The sequence below is a fragment of the Aythya marila genome (genome assembly GCF_965140915.1).
Source record: "Aythya marila genome assembly, chromosome: 2".
NCBI lineage: Eukaryota > Metazoa > Chordata > Aves > Anseriformes > Anatidae > Aythya > Aythya marila.
Window position 1 is genome coordinate 149,179,568 of NC_139043.1, and position 26,145 is coordinate 149,205,712.

Sequence of the window (26,145 nt, forward strand, 5' to 3'; positions counted from 1 at the left end):
ATGATCTATCTGCTTGTAGTCTTTACTTGGAAATGTGAGCAGAAGAAAAGAATTCTCAGTCCAGGAAACATATAGCCCAGTTTATTAAAATCTTGCCTTGAAAATAATGATGTCTCTATTTATTACTTGATTTCTTGTCAGTGAGCTGTTGCTCCAGGAAGCATATCTTGCCTTTTTCATCTATATGTCTCTACAAGATCATTTTAATTACATCACTAGTGGGGAAGACAAGGGAAATTGTTAAAAATTACAGTACAGTAGCAGCTGGGTTTTTTATTTTATTTTATTTTATTTTATTTTATTTTATTTTATTTTATTTTATTTTATTTTATTTTATTTTATTTTATTTTATTTTATTTTATTTTGTTTTATTTTGTTTTATTTTGTTTTATTTTGTTTTATTTTATTATTATTTTTTTTAATGTCAGTCTCAGGTAACTCCTCACACAGTTCATAGATTTTTACTTGTCTCTTAGCATAGCAGGTAATTTGCTAGTAGAGTCCTTTTCTCTCAGGATACAGTTCCATCCTACTCTTTCTCTGAAGTCAAAACCCCTTTACTTAAAACAGGCTGTGATGTGGTCCTGGTAAGGGTTGTAACAGGATGTAGTGGAATTTACAAGTTGAGCAATTGATGAAAGGGAACTGCAAGTACTTCTTTGCTTAACGCTATCACTGGAGTTCCACATTACATCTTTTCTTTTTTTATAAAATAAGTTTTGAACTCCTTTCTCTTCAGCAGGATATTGAACATTGAAAACGGTAAAAAACAGTGGCAAGCAGGCAGATATATCAATCCTTTCCATAGATTAAGTGTCTGCAAAAGCAATTTTCTTTCTGAAACTGTGAAGACCATTGTCTCAGCAAAAGCAGGATTGCCCATTTATTTTAAGGTACTATTAAGAGTTAATCCACGCAGTGTCACAATGGATTTAGTTGTGAAATACACTGATAAAATAAAAAGTAAAAATGATAGCAGCAGCTCAGCTATGTACTTTTTTTAATGTAATGATGCATAAAGCAACTTTTGATTTACTCAAATTTCTCAACTAGACCTCCTGTAAATGGATGTCTTGTTTTATTTGTTTTTTTCAAGATGACAAAAAATTCTAATTTTACTGTAGAAAAGGAGATGCACACAGACAACAAATTATGAAACTGAGAATATATAACAGATATAGATTCCCTGAGGGAAAATCCCATGAATCAATACAGTTTTTCTGTGGAAGGTAATTTTGTGCTCCTTTTCAGTTCTTTGTCTTGCCTAATAAAACCCTGATACTGTATCTTAATATGCAGAGAGGTGTGACTTAGGAAGCTTTGCCAACAGGAAGAGATGCACCTGAAATAGCAAAAGGTCTTTGAGATTCCTATACCTGTCCTGTAGTGGTTTTTGTTTTTGAACTCATCTGAAAATAGATGGTACAAAATCAATGCATAACTGTCTGGGAGACGCTTCTTTAATAAATTTTTTCATCTTTCATTAGTATGATTTTTTTTAAGTAGTCTTAATGATTATGGTCTTGATTTAAATCAAATTAAGAATATAAGAATATTAACATGCTTTGACTTCATCTTTTGATTAATTGATTTATATACAAGTACAATTTTTATATTAAAAAAAAGCTGTTGGGTGGGCTGTTGACTTACTATGGGACTTTTGTATTTGGAAGCATGTGTCATATCTGAAAATAGGATGAAATCGCCTGATTCTCCTCGGCTCTACCTAGTCCTAGGCTTCAATTAACAGTTCATTCTCTTCTCTTGAAAAATATTTTAAATATCTAGTCGATGGCAAGTTGAATATGAATCAACAGTGTGCCCTGGCAGCCAGAAGGTCCAACCATATCCTGAGGTGCATCAAGCACTGCATTGCTAGTTGGTTGAGGGAAGTGATTGTTCCACTCTCCTTTGTGTTGGTGCAGCCTCACCCTAAGTACTGTGTGCAGTTCTGGGCACCACAGTACAAGAAGGACATAAAACTGTTAGATAGCCTCCAAAGGAGGTTTACAAAGATGGTGAAGGGTCTGGAGGGCACGATGAATGACTGAAGTCTTTTGGTTTGTTCAGCCCAGAGCAGAGCAGGCCAAGTGTAGGCCTCATGGCGGCCTGCAGCTCCCTCACGAGGGGAGCGGAGGGGCAGGCGCTGAGCTCTGCTCTCTGGGGACAGTGACAGGACCCGAGGGAACGGCATGGAGCTGGGACAGGGGAGTGTCAGGCTGGGGGTTAGGGAAAGTTTCTGCACCCAGTGGGTGGTCGGGCACTGGGACAGACTCCCCAGGGCAGTGGTCACAGCACCAAATCTGCAGGAATACACGAAGCATTTGGACAGTGCTTGTAGACATCTGGTCTGATTTTTGGGTGGTCCTGTGCAGAGTCAGGAATTGGACTTGATAATCCTTCTGGGTCCTTTCCAGCTCAGGATATTTTATGATTCTATGATTCATCTTCATATTCCCATTTCCTTTCTTTTATTTTATCAGCCTCATTCCCTCCCAGAGAAACCAACCTCTTCTGATTAATTTTTCTCCATTAGTCCCAGTTTTGCTACATCCGTGCTACATCCATACCCAAGTTCAGTATTTCTGATATTTTTTTTTTTACGGAAATGTCAGACACATATGGAATCATCTAGGTGCTGTTGGCCTTGCAAGATTGTGCTTCCTGAAAGGTCCCCAATATCTTGTTATATGTTACTTATATTATATAAAGTGATTGTATAAATGGTCATCACGCAATCAAAGTGCATGTACCCTCTACCACATAAATCCCGTTTTAGTTATTACATGAGCACATGTGTACCCTAGAGCATGTGATTAACTCAAACATGTATGCTGTCCTGTATTGCTGGACAGGTACCTGTAAAATAATCAGAAAATAAACATTTCATCCTAAAAGTCACACTGGTACAATGTCACATAAATGTGGAAAAATTGTGAATATACAGCTAGACATGTATCTAGATGTATATATAGGCTGTATGTAGACACTATTACACCAAGGATTACAGAATTAATCTACTTTATCTCTAGCCAGAAAAGTCTAGTTAATCTAGTTGGTGTGCTGTCTGGGCTCCCCAGTCCCAGAGGGACATGGTCTACTGGAGAGAGTTCAATGAAAGGCCACAAAAATGATTAAGGGACTAGAGCATTTCTGCTATGAAGAAAGGTTGGGACGGTTCAGCTTAGAGAAGAGAAGCTTCAGGGGAGATATTGTCAATGTCTACAAACACTTGAATGGGTGGTGCAAAGAAGATGGAGCCAGGCTCTTACGAGGAGCGGCTGAGGGAGCTGGGTTTGTTCAGCCTGGAGAAAAGAAGGTTCAGGGGCAACCTTATCGCTCTTTATAAGTACATTAAAGGAGGCTGTAGTGAGGTGGGGGTTGGTCTATTCTCCCATGTGCCTGGTGACAGGACGAGGGGGAATGGGCTAAAGTTGTGCCGGGGGAGTTTTAGGTTGGATCTTAGGAAGAACTTCTTTACTGAGAGGGTTTTTAGGCATTGGAATGGGCTGCCCAGGGAAGTGGTGAAGTCACCATTCCTTGAGGTCTTTAAAAGACGTTTAGATGTTGAACTTAGCGATATGGTTTAGTGGAGGACTTATTAGTGTTAGGTCAGAGGTTGGACTCAATGATCTTGAGGTCTCTTCCAACCTAGACAATTCTGTGATTCTGTGATTCTTTTCAGTGGTGTCCAGTAACAGGACAAGAGGCAGCGGGCACAGACTAGAACACAAGAAGTTCTGTCTAAACATCAGAAAGCACTCTTTTTACTGTGAGGGTGACAGAGCACTGGAAGAGGTTGCCCAGAGAGGTTGTGGAGTCTCTCTCCTTGGAGATATTCAGAAGCCACCTGGAAGTGGAGCTGGGCAACCTGCTCTGGGCAACCAGGTGGCCCTGTTTGAGCCGGGGCTTGGACCAGATGACCTCCTCATGTCCTTTCCAACCTTAACCATTCTGTGAGTCTGTGTACCTGTCATCAGAACACGTCTTATCCCCTTCCTACAGAGTAGAGACTGAAGTGTTTTCGAAGTGCTGTCTGGTTACATGGACTCTTGGATTCTTCTGTTGTGTTCTATCAAAGATATCTTCTTGGTGTATCATTGCAAGACTGGGAGCTTGTAATAGTTTTCTGCCAGGTTTCTGATTTTCTAAAAGCAAGACAAAGTAACTACTAGATATTATTTTAATGAATAAATACAAATTGTGACTTGGAAATCTGTAATGCTCCCCATATACATTTCACTGGTTAAAATACACTTGCCACAATAACAGATTAATAATCAGTAATAGTAAAGAGATTATACAAACATCTAGAGTTCCTGAGTTCATTTTGCTTTGTGTTCAAACCTTTTGTTCAAGGTTTATCAGCCAAATTACATTCATCCTTTAAATACTGAAAAACGTTTAAATAGGCTGTGAACTGTTTTGATCTCTGAACTTCTCTTGCTCTCTTGCTAGTGCAAATGATCTATTATAAGATCTGTATAGCACACATTTGCAATGAAATATATTTACAGAAGAAATATATATATAAATATATACACACATACCCAATTGGCTATGTCTCTAAACTCAGATTTGTGCAAAATGGTATAGCAGAACAATGGATTGAAAAGATCTCCACTCAGGTATATAAATTGTAGCATCTTATACCCCCAGGTGTGAGTGACTACTTGATTTAGAAAGCAATCACAAATGAAGTTCAAAGGGCCATGCATTGTTCTTCTTTTCAACTTAACAAAGGGTACATATATATATAAAAAAAAAAAAAAAGTTATAATCTATAAGATTTTAATCGACCCAGTTGCCTAAAGAAGTCTTTAAGCAATTTGATGAAATGTCATTACTATTTCACATAACTCTCTTCAAACAAGAAATTCAGAAAACTCTTTAATATCCAGTATTTCTGATTTGCTCACTTAGTTTAATTATTTAAAAATCTGATATTAATATAAATATTATACATAAATATGGGGTGCCTTCCAGAGATCAGGTTAAAGTCTTGTTCTTTTTTCAAAGGTCACACTTTTGCAAGCCTACCCTTGCAGGTAGGTATGATATTAAGAACTTTTACTTTTCACTTAAACAAACAAAAAACACTTTATTCTTTGATGAATATCTGCTAGACTATGACCAGATAAATTCTGCTTTTGGATATGCCTGTACTCCCATCTCAGGGCTAAGCAGGAACTGCTCTTCTCTGTGAGTTAAGTCTTTTTTTCATTTTGTGACCTTTTGGTGACACTGCAGACCATTCCCACCAGTTGAATTAAAAGCCACTTGGAGATTCAATAACTTTTCATTTTTCTCCTAGAAGGTAAAAATGACAGACGTATACACATATATGTAAAAATTATGTATCGAGTCAATGTAAAGTGTCCCTTGGATGCCCATTATTTGATATTTTCTTGGAGACTTTCCAACCCAACATCACTAGTAATGAACAATTACATGTGAAGAAGAAAAAGGTTCTTCCTCTCAGTATAGGTAGGTTCTGTAAACATGGTTTAGCCTCATGGAAAATACCAGACTAAGACTTAAATTAAGGTATTGAGCTGTAGATAGTCCTTTCCTATCATTGTACAGTGGTGGGCATCACCGTTACTGAAGAGTCCTCTGCCTCACTTGACTCCTGACTTAGAGTTTGTCTCAGTTTGTCTTGCTTATGAACAAGGTCATATTTCAGGTGCGCTGGGCAAACTCCTAGCATTTGCCATGGCTAGGATGGTGCCTTTAGGAAGGTCTCTGGTTAATGTTCAGAAGAGGAAATGCAGAAGCATAATCAGCATTTGATCATCAGCTGGTGCACTTGTATCTCTCAGCTGTTGAAGGACTGCAAGACCACAGGGTGCTCTGGTTGCTGTTTGTTTTTAATCCCTCAGTTTTTATTTACCCCTCTAGGTTCAGTCTTCGTAGTATGTAGGTGGCAAGTGAAGGGCGCTCTTATGCTTGCTCCCTGTGTATATAAGAGACTGGGCTTTCTTCTTTCTGGCACTCACAAAAGAAGAGTTGTCATCCCCTGTCAAGGAGAGGTAGGAAGCGATGCTTTCCCTCAGGCCATAGCTGAGACAAGAATCATCTATTGCTGCCAGTGTGTTTTCAGTATCTTCAGTCATCTCCAGCCTTTAAAAGAATAAAGTTTAATTACTGTTTCAGCTACTTAAACAGAGTCTAATACTAACTATTCTAGTCTAATACTAACTAACTAGTCTAATACTAAAAATTTTTAAACCAAACAGTGTTAATTTTGTATAAGAAATTTCCCGGCTTATGAGTCACCTGACATTTCTGTCTCAGTGATTTTCTGAAACAGTACAACAGTAGCATCTGACTGTTTTTGAGCATCAGCAAGGAAAATAACATGTATATAGTTTCTTAATTTGTAGGTAAAAAAAGGCCTCAATACTGCAAAAAAAATTCTTGCATTTGTATGCAAATGAAAATGCTTTGTGAATTAAGGGTAATGGATGGAAGTTTACACTTCAGAAGGAAGAGGTATTTTTGTTTCTGAAAGTGGTTATTTCACCAGCTTCTGAAACCTGACCTATTTTCTCTAGTTGCAGTCAAGACATAAAAAAAAAAATCTCATGAACCTTCATTTGGGCTGTGTGTGAAATGGGAGTCAACAGGAAAGATGTGACAATGCGTTCATTACAATTCTGTTGCTTTGTGTGTGGCCACTAGGTGAACAAGGCAGAAAAATTTCTGATTACAGGGGCTTGTATGCCTTTAGTGATGGATCTGACAATGGATTATGGCCTGCCTCTTACTCCTGCCCCTGTAGTGGAGAGTACACAAGAGTCCCAGTGAGACTGCATGTACAGCCATACTAATGTCCAGATAGGAGAAATTATTTAATGTTAACTGTACTTCCAAAAGTTAGAGAACTAAGATTATCAGAGAGTTGGACATCCAAATCTCATGGGTTCATATGCTACTAGCAACTTTGAATATTTGAAACTGGTTTTAGGAGAAGCAAACGGCTGTTTCTCCTGTGTTGTAAGTGCTAGTACGTACAAGGCTGGAAAAAGAATTTGTTGTTTATGGCAGTCTGTGTTCGTTGTGGTACCTGTGAATGCTTCTCCAGTTGAAGTTTTTATTCCGCATGACCACAGGAGGAACTTGATTCATTACGCTGTTGTTGTTAGTGCACTGGGTAAGACAGGGTGTTGTAAGGACACAGCAGAGGCCATCAGCAACTTCTGAATGGGGAAATGAATACACATAAAGTTAATCCTTGCTCATTGTTCTCTTTGTTGTTTTGCTTCCCTGGTGCGTGCTCAAGTAAACACCTCTGGACACAGTAGTAGTAGTAATCAATAAAATGTGTATTCTCAGGAAGGACATTATAACACAGCCTTAACTTCTCTTCCTCATACCTTTGCCTTTTAATTTAACAAGGAATCTGTTTCCCACATGACTGAGGAACTGAGACACAGAAAGATTAAGTGACTGGCCAAAAATCTAGAAGGAAGTTTATGACAGAGCAGGGACTTAAAGCCAAGTTTCTTGAGTACTTTGTGAGTTCTGCTTTTGCTTTCCATCATCATAGTCATGCAAACAGAGTACAAAATAGATGCAAGATGCAACCACTGAGATTGGATTGTATGTGTACCTACTTTACTTTGGAACATGGCTATGAAATGAATCAGAGTTTGTGTGTTCATATTAAATTCAGATTGCATTCATCTGTATTTCATCTCTCTATTCTCTCCTCCTTGTCCCACTAGGAACATTACATTATGTTCTTCTGCCCAAGTAGAGAATGTTATGGCAATTGCTGATGTTTTAGACCTCTTAGCCTTATTTCAGGGTGAGATGCTGCATCAGCTGATGGTGAGGGAATGAGGAGAGCTAAATTTCGCTATGTCAGCTCTTGTAGATATAATTCAAGTAAAAATGTAAATTGTTGAGTGTTTTTCTTTGAGAATCATAGGGTTTGATTGTTTGCTTCTTTCTAAATGGAGAAAGGTGTCAGGTAACTGAAATGTATAGAAAAATATTATCCTGTTTCAATTCTTACTTCTCACTTTATATCACTGGACTTGAAATTTCCTTTTGTGCGTTTTGTAAGTGAGTATGTTGCAACCCTTCTTTTTTTTTCTTTCCAGTTTATAAGCATACTCTTTGGCCAACATGCTTTTTCATTTACCCCTGAAACATGCAAACATTGTGCCTTTACACTTTTTAAATTACTAATTAAAACAGAACCTATTATTCTCTTGTAACTTTTATACAACTAATTTATTGCAGTTCTTCCTCTTTCATCTTATAATTTTCTCATTTTAATGTATGGCAACTGCAGCCACTTAATTGTGTTGTTTGCCAACATATCTCTGGCACAGGTTAGATTACCATAAATCCAGAAAACAGTCATTAAAACAGGTGCCATCCACTGGACTGATATTGGTATAAATGACAGCCGGATCTAGATTTAAACTTTTTCTATGGTAGTAGCTGCAAGTCTTTGGCATAAAGAAAACTTTATGTTCTGGACCTTTGATATATAGTTTTCAAGTTTCTAGTGGAAAATATATTTGTTCTGCAGTTGCAGTAGTTTTTACCTGAGTAGTGATTCACGAGGTCTTCAAGGCACTGAAACGTTTGCCGTGGAGAGATATAATACCAGTTGTTTGGGAGGCGGAAGATCCTGTAATGCTTCACTTCCCTGTGCCGCACTGACAGGGAATATAATCCTGGAAAAACATGAGAACTGATTACAACAAAGTAGGGTCCTAATTCTGCATGGCAAGTGGTGACCATAACCAATGTATCTTTCAAATGTGGTACAATGATCCAAAAGGTCCTAGAAAGATCTGACAAAACAGAGAGGCCATCCTAGTTGAACGTTGTGAGATATAACAAGGCCAAATGCAAGGTCCTGCTCCTGGACTGGGGCAATCATAAGAGCAAATACAGGCTGGGTGGAAAATGGATTGAAAGCAACCCTGATAATATTAGACATAATTTTTGAAATGTGCGTGAAAGAACTACCTGTTTACATAGTCTCTGCTTTGTGTGTATTTTATGGCTTCTTCAGACAATTTTTTGTAGACCGAGGCAAAGCTACGACTTTTCCTCCATTTGAAAAGTCCCACTGCTTAATAAGCTTTGCATGCAACCAAAGTAAATAACAATGTTTAAACAACTGTGTCTTGTTTGTGCTGGTGCCTGTGGAACTTTCCATGGCCATCAACCCAGCTTACGGCACTGTTTGTGCCATGGGTGACTGGTGAAAGATTGGCATGCTGCACTGAGTGCCTTTGCCTTCCCATTACATACATTTTTAAGGATCTGAGGTGATCCACGCGGAGCAGGATAGGGAGAGAATTAAAGGTTATAAAACTGTTAATGCCTGAGATCAAGGGGAAAAATATTTCTCACCTTTCCTAGTTTCACTCTCTCTGATCATGAAGGAGCCAACCTTGGTGTTGGGAAGCTGTAGAAGTTCCTCTGCTTTTTCTCTTCCCAGCCCTTCAAATAACCAGCTGTGAAGCAGGAAAACACAAATTCTGAAATTTGGGCACAAGTGAAGAAGAGAGCAGCATGTGGCCATGAAAGTGCAGCATTAGCCAGGAAAGTGACTGCAAAAATAACACTGTGCTTTCTGTAGTTTTCTCTCAACTATGTCCAGGCATATTTCCTCAGTTTATGGAGAAAATCTTGCTCTCCTTTTTCATGTACTGAGTTTGAATAACTTTTGTGAGACTATGACAAGAACGAATAAGGTTTAGACTTACTAGGGGAAAGGAAACTTTTCAAGATGCCTTTAGCTAGATTGGTAGGGACATATCCATGTGGTATGTTGATGGCATATCTGTGGCATTACAGATACTTGAGTTCAATCCCCCTCTTTCATTTAGGCAACTTCTATTTTATTGTTTTAATTGTATTTTATATATTTATATACCGCAAATAAAATAAAATTATTTTACGGTACAGTCTAATCTTCTAAATTAATTGGATTTCTGGATAAAGGGAAGTGGCATTAGTCCTACTAATTTTACTTCATAACTTGGTGCACCGCTGTATTTTGCCACAGCTAGTGAGTAATGATGTAGCTGAGCTTGCCATGCTGGTATAGGAGTTACTATTACTTTAAAATAAAATAGTTCTTCTGTTTTGTTTGACCTGGTCTTGGGAAAACAACAGACAGTATTTTTCCACAACCATATCTGTGCCCCAAAATTTGGAAAGCATCTCTATTCCAACAGGATATAGAATATATTAAAAATTAAACACACGTATAAATTCCAGTGAAGTTCACAGTTCATATGCTTAAAATTAAACAGCTATTAAAACTCTTTTCCAGAAAAGCTTTAAGTGTATGCTTTAATGTTTTTCTTCCGGACTGGTGTCTAGGGCAACATGAAACCTTTGAACGAGTCCTAGCTCTTCCTGTGTGAGAGTTTATGTTCTTGAAAGCATCTGTGGCCTAGAAATACACTTTTTGTCAATATTAAAGGTTCTTTGTAAACAGAATTTCTTTATCCATGGACTTAAAATTAAAGACCAGTCCACACAGCAGAAGTATTTTGAGTATCTTGTATGACATCAGAGGTCTTTTTGATCTTTCTAGTTGTTCAAAACTAGGATTTTCATTTTCATATATTCTAAACTTATATATTAATTTGATATCAGTTTTCAAGGAAAGTGAGATGTGGGTAATTACATTAGGCTATCAATTAAAATTTCAGCCTACTCATTCTTGGCGTTGTTTTTATTATGACACCAAATAGCACTAATCAGTGTGGTATATGTACAAAAGTAGTGTTGGAAGGCTAAAGGAAATGCATTTACTTACCCGTGATAAACCTTTGCTACATATTTTCCTGGAATATAGTTTTCTCGACCTGTTGTAAGGGAATGGACTCTCCACCAACCTCCTTCACTGTGTGAAAGCAAGTGAATAGATATTTTCAGATGTACTTTCAGAGCTTGTCCTCATTTTAGAAATGAGTTAAGACCTACAGCCTACGCTGTAGACTTTTGTCTGTGTTTTTGAATCTGCATATTCAGAAACGGACCTGAGTTTCTTTCACTTAGAGTAGTTCCACTTCTAATCCTACATTAGGATTAAATTTGGACACAGAAATAAGCTGCTTTTGTTCTATTTCAATTGCATAAGTAATAAAATATTTTTTCTGTAGTTAAAAGAAGAAGGGTAAATACTCAGTGGTTAAGCCATGCTGTGCTCTGTCTTCCCACAGCTGGACTTCTTTGGTATCCAAATCATTCAGATTATGGCTGAGTATGCTGTGTCTAGGCAACCCTGTAATTCCTCCTGTAATATCAGCAAATGAACTCTGCCTGCAAACAGGTTTTTAATCTAATATAACTACTTCATGAGTTTCTTTCCCTTTTAATTCAGTTGCTGACCACGCTCCAATAAAAAAGACCTCATAGCTGAAAGTAGGTGACCAGGCATATTATTTCATTGATCTATCTTAGGCTCTTGCTGAATTGAGTACTGGCTTTCGCTTTTGAGTCCCTTGGGAGGGCAGAGTAACAAGAATTTTCACAGGGATGTTGCAGCGCTCTATTGACTAGTGAAAGGGTTTTATGGCAATGATCAACTACAATAACTGGTGGCTTTTTCTCCATCTTTTTCTTTAAGGGTTTGAATTCAAATAGTAGTGTTTAAATACTCATTTTGTGGCCGTTAATGTGGCAGTCAATGCTCCCAAATAATTCCTACACAGCAGACCCAATGCTTGGTTAGATTAGGTCAAGGCAGCTGAGTTGGAAACACTTAAATTATACTTTCTGGCTTATAGTGGCTGGCTCTGTGGTCAAGAATGTATGTGCTGAGGAAAAAGGAGAAGACTGAGCTGGAAATTTCAGGCCATGCAAGTGTTGTTTGCAGCTGTCTATCTGCCTTGAAATAACCCATGAGAAGCTTATGTCATTTTGTTTGCCCCCTTCTTCCCCTCTCCCTCCCTTCCCCCCCCCCCCCCCCCCCCTTTTTTTTTTTTTCCCACAACTCTCCCAGCCAGAACCAAGAACTGGAAGAACAAAAAATCTGAGATACTCAGCATCTACCTTCTTACAAATTCTAATACTGCTAATGCTATAAAATCCTTGTGATTATTAAAAGTCCCAGAGTGGCTTCTGAGGCAGAAGCCACAGAAATTATGTAGATTGGGGCACATCACTGGAGCTGGTCCATCAAACAGCAGGTCCAACTAGTGCAAGCTAAATCCAGTTGTACATCTGGTAGTGACATGGTGCTCTTCTCTTCCACTGTATTTTGCTTCTTTGAATGACTTGGGAGAAAAATTACATCACAGCTTATGTACAGCAAGAGCCTGTATGCAAATAGTTCCCATTAACACTGGTGCATACACCAGCTGGGCAGAACAGGCCCTTGAATAGGATACTGTGCTTTGCATTGAGCATTGAAGCATCTTTTCTTCTGTGCACAAGCTGGTCAAAATCAGGAAAACTCCCATCCAGGCTTACTTTGGTCTTTGTTCACTACCAGAAGTTCTTGATAGCTGCACCACAGACAAACATGATAAAAACTGCAGCTGCAAAAGCCTAGTTCTTTTAGAAGCTGTATGTCCAGCAGGTCATACCATACACCACATGTGTGTGCATGATATGCAGCATGTATCATTCACAACGACATGGGTAGATGTAGTTCTGTGGTGTTATGAGGGGCCACAGCTGATGAAAGTTAGGACTGATTCTTTAAGCTGGGATTTCCAAGGTAAGGCAATTGTACCATGTCTTAAATGTTACACAAGCATAAGCAAGGTTTAATTGGCTAGAAATTACCAGAACAGAACACCCTGGATTTAGAGAAGCTCTCATCAGCAAAATAAATTCTTCTGGTGGTATTGCGTGAGTCTTGTGATCTCCAGGTTTAGGAAAAGCAGCATGTCAGCAGAACATAACTTCAGGCACTCTGAGTCCATATAGCTCTGTGTCTTGTTGCTGACAAAGGCCATAGGAGGTCACAGTGGTCTGGAGAAGACTGAGAATTCATGAAGCATCTGTGATATTTCTCTTAAGTACTTCTGTCCTCCAGCCTTTTGATGTTCTGACTTCCCCAGAGACTTTTGCCATTAATTTAGAAATCCTTAGAGGATATCTCTGCTATGAATGCCTTTGGTCTCCCATTGAATCCATCTGCTTTGCCAGCTGCAAAACTGAAATCTCTCATTTCTTTTTAAGCTGTAAAAACAGGGGCCATGGGGCTGAGTGACTCCTAGGAGGTCACTGTATGCTTATACAAGTTATGCATAAAAGAATATCAAGGCCGCTGTCTTCTGTTTTAGAAGGTGTGCTTATTCTTGTGTGTGGCAGTATTTATACTGTACATAAGGTCAGTCTAAGCTAGTGTTCTTAAGCCTACTTCCTTTTGGGATTATTATTTTTTTTAGCAGAACCAGCTGGGAAAACATTTATTTTTTTATTCCCATTAAGAAAATGCAGATTGAATTTAAATATATATATTTTATTTTATTTTATTAAAGGTGTCTCAAATGTAAAGCAAAATTCAAGGTCCTAATCATGAAGAAACTATTAGATTGAAAAGGGTAAGACAGAGAGGCCTGAAGTGAAGAAACTCAGAACCATTTTCCTTTTCTACCCGATTCAAATTATTTTTTCTTAATCTGTTTCCCACTAATGTGAGGTTATTTGCTCAAAATCATTTTTCAAAGCAGAATTCTGCTTTGATTCCTATTTTAAGGAATCCAGCTTGAGAAGACATTTCAGAAGAATCCAAGTATCTAAGAAAAATTTAAAATCCCAAATCTTTAGACTCTAGGAAAATTTACTCTATGGCTAAGCATCCTTTGTTGCAGAGTTTGAACTCTGTTTTGCTAAACTGTATCCAGAAGCTACATAAAACATAGCTTTGCATCAATTGTAATAAAACCTAATTTGAAAAAATGGATCAACTTACTCTGATAGCACACGCAGTTTTTCTCCTACATGAAATATAGGTTGGCTTATGTCTGCTGAGGGATAGTCATAGAGGACGGCAAGGAAATCACTCTCCTGAGCTGTTAAAGAAGGATGAAAATGTCACTTACAAAGATGATAATGTTCTGAAACAGAAATAGATTTTTCATTGTCTATGCTGTATTTTATAGAAAGTAATATGGGAAAAAATCTCACTAAAATGTCACTTGGTAAACATAGAGAGCTAAAGATGAGCCTATAACTTTGGAGAAGAATATGAAGATATTAGAAATTTAAAAAGGACATTTGGCTAATTATAACTAAATAATTTTAGACCACTTTTTCTAGTAATTACCATATTTAAAGGACATATTTAGTTTGAAACTATCAAAATGAGGAAGTATTTATAGTATCAGGAAGAAACCTAGTTTGATTAATGTCCCTGTCTCTAAACGCCTCCAGCTACAATTTTGAACCATGCTTTCCTTTAAGGAAAAGATGTATGTTGAATTTTTCAGTTCATTGCTGGTAGTTTTGGAAGGTATGAAATTATTTCAGATTAAGGTCAATGAGAGCATGGCTATTATTGCCCATTTGCCATCAGTTTAATGAACAGACAGATCTTTATTCTCCCCCCTTGTATGGAAACTGTTCTAGAGGTAGCACTTGATGCTCATTTCCACTAATGAGAGACAAAATATATAATTAATCATTGTATAACTGCAATTTGCAGAACTGAGGTCTTTAAAGAGATAAGAAGGCCTTTTACATCATTTGGGATGACTCTGGGCTACACTACACTGTACAGGACATGAACCGAGTCCCTTGGGATCCCAAGGGATGACGACTATACTTCGGGCAATGGACACAGCTTGGACTATCAAATGTTTAAGAGCTCCTCATCCAGCAGGAGCCTGTGGTACCCAGGAAAGGCTGATGGGTGGGAGATTCAGAAATGTATGATTCTGTGTGTTTTGAGCTTTTGGACCTCCTGGCAAGAGGGTTCGTGTAATGTACTGCCTACTTTTATTGCTGGAGGTGAGCAATAAATACATCCTTCTACCAGCATGTGGGGAGACTAAACTTTCCTTCTGCCACAAGCAGGATCAGCTTCCCATGCCCTAGTAATACCATCTAACGGTATATTTGCAGAGGTGGACAGCTCTCTGTCTTTGCCCACTCTGAGCAGTTCAACATGTGCAAAAATAGGAATGAATTAAAGGGAGCAGATAAAGAAATTTCTTAGGGATACAGATACGTGTTTATATCTTGTTAATTTACCCGTTTAATATAGCTATTTCATTAACTTGCCTTTTTTAAGGAAGTCAGTTTTTTTTTGTTTGTTTGTTTTAAGTGAAATCGAGGAAAAACATCTAGAACTAAGTCTGAGACTGGCTCTGTGTTTCCAGCATCTAGGACCTTACAAGTAACTCATAATGATAATAATGAAAGGCTGAGGGAAACAGTCAAGGCTTCAGAGAACAACCATTTTCAAAATGAGAATCTTAACACTTCCAGCTATCCTTACAGTAGTGATAGTGAGAATATGTGATAAGGCAAATATTCTACATCTGTGGTTTAAAACTAGTAAAAAGTAATATATTCTCAGTTAATTTTGAGTAGTTTTTCATTGTTATGAAGTAGGAACCAGTGTTATACAATGTAGTAGATGATTTAACACATATTCCAAATGACTGTAAGCATGTTTAGTCTTGATGGCTGTTGTCCATGGAAGTAGTCTCATGATACAGTTAGCAAGCATCCTTATGTATAGACAGAGTCTAGAGTAGACATGGATTAGTTTGTCAGTGTATTTTGTATTAGTATTACCATGTTTTTCTTAGTTGATTAGCATCACTGAATTAAAGAGAACTAGTCCAGTACCTTTACATTAATCAGCTAACTGATGTGCTTAGTCTACTGTAACTCAGTTTGTAATTAGTTCATCTATCTTGAAGAAATCCTCTGCTAAATATGTCTTTAATTGCTTTCCTGTTATGCACTAACACTTATACATCTCTGTCTATGAAACTGCACTGTAATACCTGAGGCTTATGGTACCTCAGTATTAGTGCTGAATGTTTTTCAAGATAGTGATCTGTTTTCCCAGGACTACAAGACATAAATGCCAGAAAGTACATTGTAAGACCTGCAGAGTGAGGATAAAGTGCCATCATCTAATTTATCATTGCAGTTTGTTAGAGAGTAGTACAATTCAATGTTAGTTTTTTAGCTTAATGAAAATGCATTTAGATTATTATTTTTTTTAACGAAGAAACAAAACTTAAGCTATTTATTTATAAATGTTTTGTTTCCATACTGAAAGTGTGGAAAACAAGTACTTTTTCTGCCTTGTGTATGTGGTGGTTTGCATTTCATTATGCACTGGGGGGTACATGACTTTTTCTCTACCCTAGGAAGATCTGCACAATTTTACTTACACTTTCATCTTTATATCTGTTTTTGTTTCAATTTTGCATGTTAATTTGTAGTTCTGAAAAGGAAGGAATTAATCATAGTGTTGGCTGCAGCATCCATACAAACCTTGCCTCTTAAAATGTGTGTACTTATATTAGAGGAAACGTACTAACCAAACCCTTTCAAGGCTTCCAATCAACAAACAAGCCCTCATTTTAATTGGTATTTAAATCAAACCTCACTGGGTTTTTTGGTCATGTGAAATACCCCACTGCACTCACAAAACCCATACGAGCTTCTTTCAAAGACAAAAGCCTCGAAGCAGGGACTAGACAAATTACCCTCTTTCTCCACATCTAAATTTCTGATAGTTTTGGTCTGATGAGCTCCCCACACTTTCAACTTGCAAAGGAAAAAAGAATTGACCGAGTTTATTTCTAACACAACCTCTCCTCCCTACTTTGAGTGTGTATGTTACAGGTAAAATGGAACAACATAAAAGTTAGAAGGGAAAGATTGAAGTACCATCATTTCAACTGAATCAGTTTTCTTTTTCTTTTTCTTTTTTTTTTCCTTTCTTTTTTGAGCAGTAAAAGATGAATATGAAATACACAGTAGTTTTAGATACCTGCAAGTACTAGATGTCTTGCAAAGGTGTGAGACTGAATACTGCATGCCCCAAATTACTCATTCAGAGGCCAGCTGTGAGTGGGCTACAAATCGCTTTTAGAGAGGAGGGGAGAGCACAGGGATTGCATCCAAACCCAGGTCCCTGCGTAGCCCCACAGCGTGAATGCTGTGATTTATGGCATGGCGAATCCCAGAGAGGGTAAAAGAGGGCACTCATGTGTGTCTGGGTGGTTGCCTGTGCTGCAGTAACCACAAGGTGTGGCTGCAGGGTAGCAATGGCGTGTACCAAAATTAGTTCAAAACCAGCCAGCTCAGGAACTGAGAGTTATGCAGGTGCAGCCGTATGCAGCTGAGAAAAGGATTGACCCCTGATTCAGGGTCCCAAGGGAGGAAAAATGAGGGGGTGAGCTCACAACCCCTGATGACGCCTTGCTGCTGCAACTACCCTGGTGTCTGTACCTCAGTTATGTCAGGGATGCCCACACAGTGTGCTTTCAGATGCATTGCAGTCGTATTTGGAGTCCAGATACCTCCTGGGGAAATGCATGCTATGCATTTTTCCTTTTTTCTACGACCAAGAATGATGTGTTGGAGGTGAGAAAAGCACAAGGTTATGCCTTCAGTGCAGCTCTCAGACCACACAAGGGACTTACAGGGGTCTGACAAGTACATTAACAGTGCGGATCAATTCCAATTATCTGCTATTCTCTTCCTTTCTGTTGTATTATTTCTTTTATTTTCCCCTCTATTTTATTTCCCCTCCATTCTATTGAAACGAGCCTGCTTTTCCCAATAACTGCTTGGGCTGCTGTTGTAAGTCTGTGGATTGCATCCTCCACCTCTCTTAAAGTAAAAGGTGGCTGGTTTTGAAGGGAAACATTCAGTGTTTGGCAATATGTTTTGTAGTTTGATCTTCTCAGGGAGACAAATAAATACAAAATCATTGGATTAACCACAATAGATGCTTTTAGTACTGTGTTCTGTTTCAAAAACCTGTTTCCATTGGATTTGGATGACAGTACTGATGCTTCTATGCCTGACTTCAATTACAACATTTAAACCCTTATGAAAGATACTGGCCTGATCTAGACTAAGAGATCACAAGACCTTTGCAGACATTTACAGCTGGCTTTGGTTAATTAAACATAAGTATCCAGTGCAATTTCAGCTGGGTGAGAGTGTCTGAGACCTCCCTGTGTCCTTAGCAGGTGTCACTAATACTGGAGAGCTGAAGGTTGGGTGCGATCTGACAAAGCAACTCTCTACAAGTGCTAGACGTGTCGAGCTCTTAATTCCTGTATGGGTAATTTCCCATTGAGATCACTGTGCTACCAACATTTACTGAGTTACCTTTTAGAGACAGGTTTTATTTATTTAATTGGAAGGGAAGCAGTTGGCTTTAGTCCTGCTAAATCATGACTTGCACCAGGTACGGAAAAAACACAAACTTCAAATCTTGGCCATGGCAATAAGCCCTCATACCCTTGCAAAGTCCTGCTCTGAGTGGATGTATATCTCTGTTTTAATGGTTGTGGTATTTGTGATGGCAGTTGTTAGGAACATCAGCGTAGGTTCTCTATATAAATAGTAAATGGGCAGTTCATGTTATATGTCATTATCGGTGTTTGGTCTATGCTTTATTAGCACCCAGGGCTATACAGCTGCCTGTGTCAGCTAGATCTTGGCCATGCTAGAAGCAGGGATGGATTTCCTTCAAGCAGGGATGAAACCAGCCTGATTCTCTATCCTTACAAAACCAGGAAGCACAACTGGAGCATCCTAATGGAGAACCCCCAGATTTTGATTAACACCTTCCTCCTGACACTTAAAAAAAAAAAAAAAAAAAAAAAAACACAGACAAAACTGTGTTCTCTTCCACGCCTCTTGGGAATGATTTATTGCAGCTCTTTTACCACCTCTCTGGCAAATTGAGGTATGATATCTTAGGCTGTGCTTACTCTCCACCTACTCACTTGCTGTTTGGGAGTAAAAGATCAATGAAACTCTCTTGCTTTCCTACTCAAACACATGATCTCTGCCAGCCCACAGGATTCAGTACAGCATGATATTTTTCATGTGCGGATGCATGGGGCAACTGTTTTCAATGCCCCTTTGCAAGCTTGGCCTGTAAAATGCATAATTTCCCTTAACCTTTATTTTTAAACCTAGTGATATGGAAAGTTGGTTGCACGCTAATTTTAATACAACTGTCTAACAGTGGATTTCAGGTTCAGTGCAAGTATGACATTATTAAGGCTTTAACCTAAAAAAAAAAAAAAAAAAAGCAAATTCAAGAAAAACTGCATAAAATATCACACGGAAGTTTGTCAAAATACAGTGTGTTTCTTGTTTCCAAAGCATGTCATTTTTTTTCTGAATCAGAAGGAGCATCTTTCAAGGTGCACCAGCAAATAATAGTTTTAAAGTATTTTATTTTTTTACTTAAAGTGTTTAGAAAACACGCTGGAATATTTGTAAAAACAAACACTGTCTACAGGATGCCCTCCTTCTCCCACAGCAAAGTCATGCCCTTGTTTTTTTTTCTATGTCAGGCAGATGAAGGAAGACACACAGATGAATGTACCATATATTTTGAACATCTTTTTCTCTTGAAAGAAATTAAATGAGTGCTTACCTGTTTGGCTCGCCACATTTGTTTCTGCAGAGGCTCTCGTCATTTTCATAGTATTTCCCATTGTGTACTTCTGTCAAAGCTCTTCAGAACTAAATCAAAGAAGACATTGAAATTAAACTTCAGAATAACACCTGCTGTGCCAACACATAAGAAATGACCCAGTTTTGGTGTCTCCGATGTTATATGGTTTTGTTTTTGAGAACTCTTTTGTCAAGTTCTTGCGAGAGTTTTACATATTTGCTAAACTCTCACCACTTTGGTGCTTTTATCAGGGGAATAGCAGAAAACCACAGCTAGGGAAGTTGCTCAGAAGAACGCAGCGTAGTAAAAGTTTCCATTACCAGTACCTCAGCACAATAGGAAGTCACAGCAAAGCCATGCCTGTACAGTCATTTTAGATACAAAATGTTCTTTACAACATTTGGAGCTCTTAAGGTACAAAGAAATTAATTAGATTGACGTATCTGTTTTTCAGCTCTCGGTACTGTGTTGCCTTATTGCCGAGCAGTAAGAATGTTGCTCAGTGGTTTTCTTCTGATGCAGTTGTGATCTCAGCAAATGTGGGCAATGTTCCCCCCCACCCTCTTTTTTTCCTTTTTTTTTTTTTTTTCCTTCTTAAAAGTAACACATTGCCTCAAAGTGTTTGATCTCGAAACACTCCTGCATCAAGCGAGTGGTGCAAATTCTTCAGAATTGTGTCTTGCAAAGTTTGGGTGGATGTACAAGAAATACGGCATCAGACAGTCATGAAATTAAATATTGCCAGGGAGAGGTCATTCTCCTCTGCCTGTCCTAATTCTCCATGAACCTAATTGTCCATGAACTGGCAGAAGTAGCCTTTGAATTGGAAGCTGTCATATGCTATTGAATATTTGCAGAGGCAAATAAGCTGTATCTATTTGAATTTTTAATTTAAAATAAAAACGTCAACACCACTAGCTAATAACTAATGATTTTTTAAAGATTATTTTATTTGCCCCATGAAAGTGATAACAGGAGATCTGGCAGCATCCTGTGTGTTTCTACTAAACTCAGGTGCAATCTCTATCTTTCTATCTCTTTAAGCATAGATGTTTCAAAGATGATTGCTGTCTTTGGGATGTTCTTCTTTACTTATGATAGGTGAGAGCCTGGCGGTGTTAGAGTGGTGTCTAGCTTGAGAAGCTGTACTGCTGAAAACAGTGATGCTTTATCACTAATTGTCTTTTGGAATAAGATTGGCAAAACTGAGTATATTGCTTAGTACAATACATATTTCATATATTAGTGAGAATTCAGGGAGATGCCCTACAGAATAAAATACTCTTCTAAAGAAAAAATAATTTGCCTCTTATCAAATGCAAGTAGATATGTGCTAAAACAGATGGTAGTGCACAGTTTGACTCTGCCTCATACAGTTTTCAAGCTTTTTAGTTCTGTTCCCAAAGTTTCTTTACTAAAAGTCTCTATTTCGCTGACCAAAGGGCTCATTCTCCTTTTCACTGTATGCATTCAGATAGTAGTTTGTAACACGTGTAGGATAAAGCTGTACAAATGTCTTTCTGAAAAATGCATGAAATTTGTTTTCACAAGAATAAAAACCTCTTCCATTGCTTTATCTAGGAAATCTAGAATAATAATAGTACAAGAGTAACCTTAAATAAACTATTTGGATAAATAATAAATGGCTTCCCTTGGTAGAAAACACTAAATTATTCTCCGTTTAAATGCACCTGAGTTTTGAAAACTAACCCGAGAATTCATTTTGGTAGCCACTGTCTATCTGCAGGCTTATAATTTCCCAAACTAACTCTGAATATTTTTTCCACAAGAAATAATTTTAATTTCTTCAATGTTTTCCTCGGTTATATACCATTAAAAATAACAAGAACAGACAGAAATAGTGTAGCCAATACGGTAGCTACAGATATAATCATAGAATGGTTTTATAGACATTCGTGACGCATCTTCAAATTAGCCAGCAAAATTTCCTGGGCACAACAATAGAGAGCTCAGCAGGAGTGAAAAGCTCAGCCAGAAAACTGGGATAAATACCTGGACAGATAACCTTCACTGAGATCTGTGCTGTAGTAACCATATTTTTGCAGTACTTAAAAGGGCAGTTCAGCTCTAGCTAAGCTGATGTTAAGCCACAGTTACTAAAGGCTTGTGCAATTCCAGATAGGTGCCAAGCATGGCAGCATGGATATCTTACGCCTGATTAGAATTTTAACACATGCAACTGTTATCTAGATGAGAATAGCACTTGAATTTTGTGTCACAAAACCACACACAAATAAAATTAATGCAATCCTACCTCTGTGTGCCCATTTATTCTGATTTCTTGGTATTTGAGGGCCAGAAGAGCAAGGCATCCTACTAGTGATCAGGCTTGTGACAGACTGCTTTTAAGAGCTTTTTTCATGCTCTTAAGATGCAGTGGATACCATTTTCAAGGGTGCCTGAGTCATGTTGGAAAGTGAGATGGAGCATTTGTACATGATGGAAAGAATTCTGAAAATTTTACCTTGTACTTACCAACTTTCTAAAAGCACGGCACATTTGAGCAAGGCACCTTCATTTCCTAGGTGGTATTTAGGTGTCTGAACTCTAAATGTTGCTTTAAAAATACCTGATATGCTTTTGAAGGTTTGCTGCTATGCTGCTGGGAATTAAACTGCTTGCTGTCTAGACCAGAAGGACTAGGAGTCCAGGACAAAACCATGTGCCTACTTTGTATTTTTGAAGAGTGCATCCAAAACTAAACTGCTCACTTCTGTTGTACGAATCATTGCTTTATATGACCTTGCTCCTCTCAAAGGACCTCTGAAGTCAACAAGACGAAGGAGCATGCAGCTCAGTGCTGTTATGTTAGAGATGGAAGAATCTGACTTATGGAAAACAAAAATGTTATAAGGTGCTTACAGTAATAGTGAAGAGCAATGGCATTTTGGACTGTGATGTCACTAGCGTGACAGACAGTTTGCTCTGCCTCACAACATTTTCCATGCCAAGTTTCACTGTCACTAATTACCATTGGTGGCAGCATTAAATCTTGAAGGTGGAAGAGGCTTTAAGATGTTCTCTAGACTCAAGGCAGAAGTATTCAATTAAAAAAAAAAAAAAAAAAAAAAAAGAAAGAAAGAAAGAAAAAGAAAAAAGGAAAGACAAATAGAAAACTGTGACTGCTGCTGTTGACTTGCTAATCCAAAGTGATTAAAAGGAAAATGACATGTCCGACTTGGTTTTCCCACCAAGGACACTTGTCATTACACATCGGGCAGAGTAAAAGTGCTTATTTTTAAATTTTTATAAAAGTCCAGTCAAAGATGGTGGAATGAATGTCCTGAGGTATGGCTTAACTCTGAAATATTAGAAAGTGGAATTGAAATGGAAGAAATGTGAAGTTTTGTTTGAAGGGGGGCAGATGAGAAGGTTGTTGTACTTGCCCGCTGACAATTTCATATCACCGTTTTTAGGGTAACAGTGTATGAATTAGTGTCCTAAGTATTTCTAAAGTAACACTGCACATGACTGTTAAGTACATGATAGATCTTGATCATTTAAGTATCTTGTGCTTGTGGTGAGTATTGACAACACAATCCAAATTCATTATATCGTTATACGATAAACTGTATGGTGGCTTTCTCAAATTTTGAGATACTCTGCAAAAATAGACTTACAGGAAACTGTAAAGCATCTTGCGGTTGAGCCCATTTTTAATCATTTCAGTAAATAGAAGAACAATTACAGTTTTATAGATGATATTCTTTTGAAATGGAGAGTTTATTCCAGGGACTGCGTCTGACTTACATCTGCTGGGTTCGCAGGGTTTGGCATACAATTAGAGGTTGCATCCTCTGTTGCACAAGCAGATAATTACACCAGACCCTAAGAAAACTGTCCACTGATGGCTATTTGGGAAGAACTAAGGTGAAGTGATAGATATCTTGTCTTAGAAACCCCAGGCGTTGCACAGAGGAGTGCAGCAGCTGGGCTGCACACCAAGCCCAGTTCTACCTGTAGGTGTAAGGGTAGCTTTGCCCGTTTACAGGCCACCTCCTCAGGCTTGTGTGGAAACTTGATTTTAACCATTAAGACCACATTTGCAATCTCCCCAGCTTTGGCCCTTTCCATTTGCACATATGACATTTAAGGGAATCAGGTTGCTGCTGCCATAACTGTTTGCAAACCCACAACTACTGGGATTTAGTCATCTTTACTACTTTATTTTAGCTACCAAAAAAAAAAAAAGGAAGGTGAGGAAACATCTACAGCCCCAATCCTGCTTTGTGTCCTATTTGTCAGGGGCAGAGCTATCGGCAAATATGATCCCATCACCTTTCAAGACTGGAATCTCATTGACCTAAACCATGTGTCTCAAAACCTGTGGTACAATTTACACCTTCCGTTCCTGCAAGCAGCACACTAACAATAATTTCCTCTCACAGAATCTGTTCTCTGAGAAAATGTCATTCTGGAGTACTTACATATCATGGCATAGGGGAAATTCCATTGCTTTATAAGAACTTTGTCAAAGTTTTATTTCAAATGACTTAAAATTAGTAAATATTGAAGAAACATAAATAATGAGAAATAAAAAGACAAAATAAGCACTCAAGTAAAGACATTCTACAAAGAATACTGCAGACCAGTAAAATGAGGAAATTTATCATTCCTGAGATGTTATACCTGATTTTATTTTTGCTACCTGACATTGACATCTATACCTTCAAGGTCTTAAAATTTAGTTCTTAGTAATGTTCACAGGTAATATCTGAATCCCATTTAGCTTGAAAATGTAAACACCAACAGCCTGTCATTTCTTATTTTGGAGAAAAAATCAGTTTTGATTTACTAAATTGTATCTTTTTGTGAATTTCCCTTAATTTGTCATTAATCAAAATGAGCATCCTTTCAGCTTTGAGACACTTGTATCTTTGCACTTAGAAAGAGCAAGGTAATGTTGCAGTCAAGGTAATTCACAGACACATGCAAAATCTGAGTACTGTGAAACAACACAAATGCCACATTATGCAAACTTTTAACACTTTGAATAAAAAGCCCATTAATCTGTCTGAGACGTTTCTCACGTTTTGTGTTACAGAGAGCTGCAGTTTGCTTCAGCAGAAGGTCCTATGCATGTCTCTTAATACCAGCTTTCAGTAGAAATACTTCTTTTGCCTTCTATGCTTAGTGCTAGTCCTTGTGAAAAGGATCAAGGCAGGCTTTTCTATTTCTACCTTAGACGGTACTTGAAATCCATGGTCTGAATGCTGTCATTATTAAGGAAATAAAGCTCTCTTCTACATAAATAAACATTGGAAGATTTGGTCCTATATACAGATAATCTAAAATGTATCAGAGTAATGATTACCTTTAAATGCTGGGCATGATATTCCAGGTTGCAGTATTTCTCAAAAAAGCCGTAGTCATAATACTGCTCTCACGCTGCCAGCAAGGTTTAGCTGATCAAGGCGAGGAGCAGCCGGGCGAATGAGTGTGTTGTGAAGTTCACGCTGTCATGTAGAGCAGCATTTGCCAAACAGGCCACATACTTCCTCTCTGAGAAATAAGGAAGGCTCAAAATGTTTGCAACAGATGAGGTTCCTGTTGCAAGTCACTACTCGAGACGCCATGGGCTGAGGAAAACAGGGAGGTTTTCAGCATATTGCATCAGGACTGGTTTAATCAGATATAAATATACACATATATGAGCAAAATAACCTGCTTTACCTTACTTGCACAGAAAGGTATTTTTTATTTCCCTCTTTCTCTTTTCCAAAGTTTATTTATCCAGTCACGTTCAGTCCCCAATGGTTTTGTTTTATGTAGCTTTGCTATTTTTATTTTTATTTTTAATTATTACTATTTTTTTCCCAGACAGACAGGAAGAGGCAAAAAAGTTTGTCTCTCACTCTTACTGAGCCTGAATGGGAACCCAAGGTTTGCTTTATTCTTTACACTGCACCCTGAAACACCTCTTGTCTGCACATAATTGAAGCTCAATATCAGCAGTGGAAGAACATGGATTAAAAGCCTGTCTGTGAAGCATACTTTCACATCAATGTTGTATAAAGTGAAACAGGAGCCCCAGGACCTCTCTCATTTCAGTGTCTGAGGTGGGGAAACCAAGATACGAATATGTCTAAAGCCTTCTGGGAATATAGTATTGCAGACGTGAATGAAAAAGTCGGAGCGATTTATTGAGTTTTGCCCTTTGCTGTTATGATCTAGATATGTTCTGAAAAACTCATATAAGCTATTTTGTACAGTAAATTAAAAACTAACAAAAGCATAAACTACCAACCAAACAAAAACAACAGACACAAGTAGAGTTCCTGCTTCATGCTGGAGCAGCTCTGAGCAAGTGGTCGTTGTAATGCCCGTCTGTTTGATGATGACAACTAAAAGTGATAGCCAGTGCTCTGGGGAGTTGGCTTTACCATAATGTAACATCACTATCCCAGCCAGTTAAACTTTGTTTAGGACCCTATTGCTTTCTTCAAATCCCAGAGATATGGCATGCACTTTCCCTAACAGCGTTCACTGAGTGGATATATTAATGT

The 26,145-nt window shown here is 38.1% G+C and overlaps 2 protein-coding genes across 3 annotated transcripts in view; one reads left to right on the forward strand and one right to left on the reverse strand.

Annotated features, from left to right (window-relative positions):
* TG (thyroglobulin) overlaps positions 1–26,145 on the forward strand; it is a gene marked incomplete at its 5' end in the record, with an annotated part of 153,418 nt that overhangs the window by 92,779 nt on the left and 34,494 nt on the right. The window lies entirely within an intron of this gene.
* SLA (Src like adaptor) lies at positions 4,176–25,107 on the reverse strand. Of its 2 annotated transcripts, XM_082754690.1 has the most exons (8): positions 24,954–25,107; positions 19,598–19,686; positions 13,916–14,015; positions 10,805–10,891; positions 9,385–9,488; positions 8,565–8,696; positions 7,070–7,202; positions 4,176–6,123 (listed from the first exon to the last, which is right to left on the reverse strand). In XM_082754690.1, the coding sequence occupies exons 2-8, from the start codon at positions 19,656–19,658 to the stop codon at positions 5,904–5,906; spliced, it is 837 nt and encodes a 278-aa protein (XP_082610816.1). In that variant the 5' UTR covers positions 19,659–19,686; positions 24,954–25,107; the 3' UTR covers positions 4,176–5,903. The 2 variants fall into 2 exon arrangements, with proteins under 2 accessions (XP_082610816.1, XP_082610817.1); XM_082754691.1 differs by lacking the exon at positions 10,805–10,891.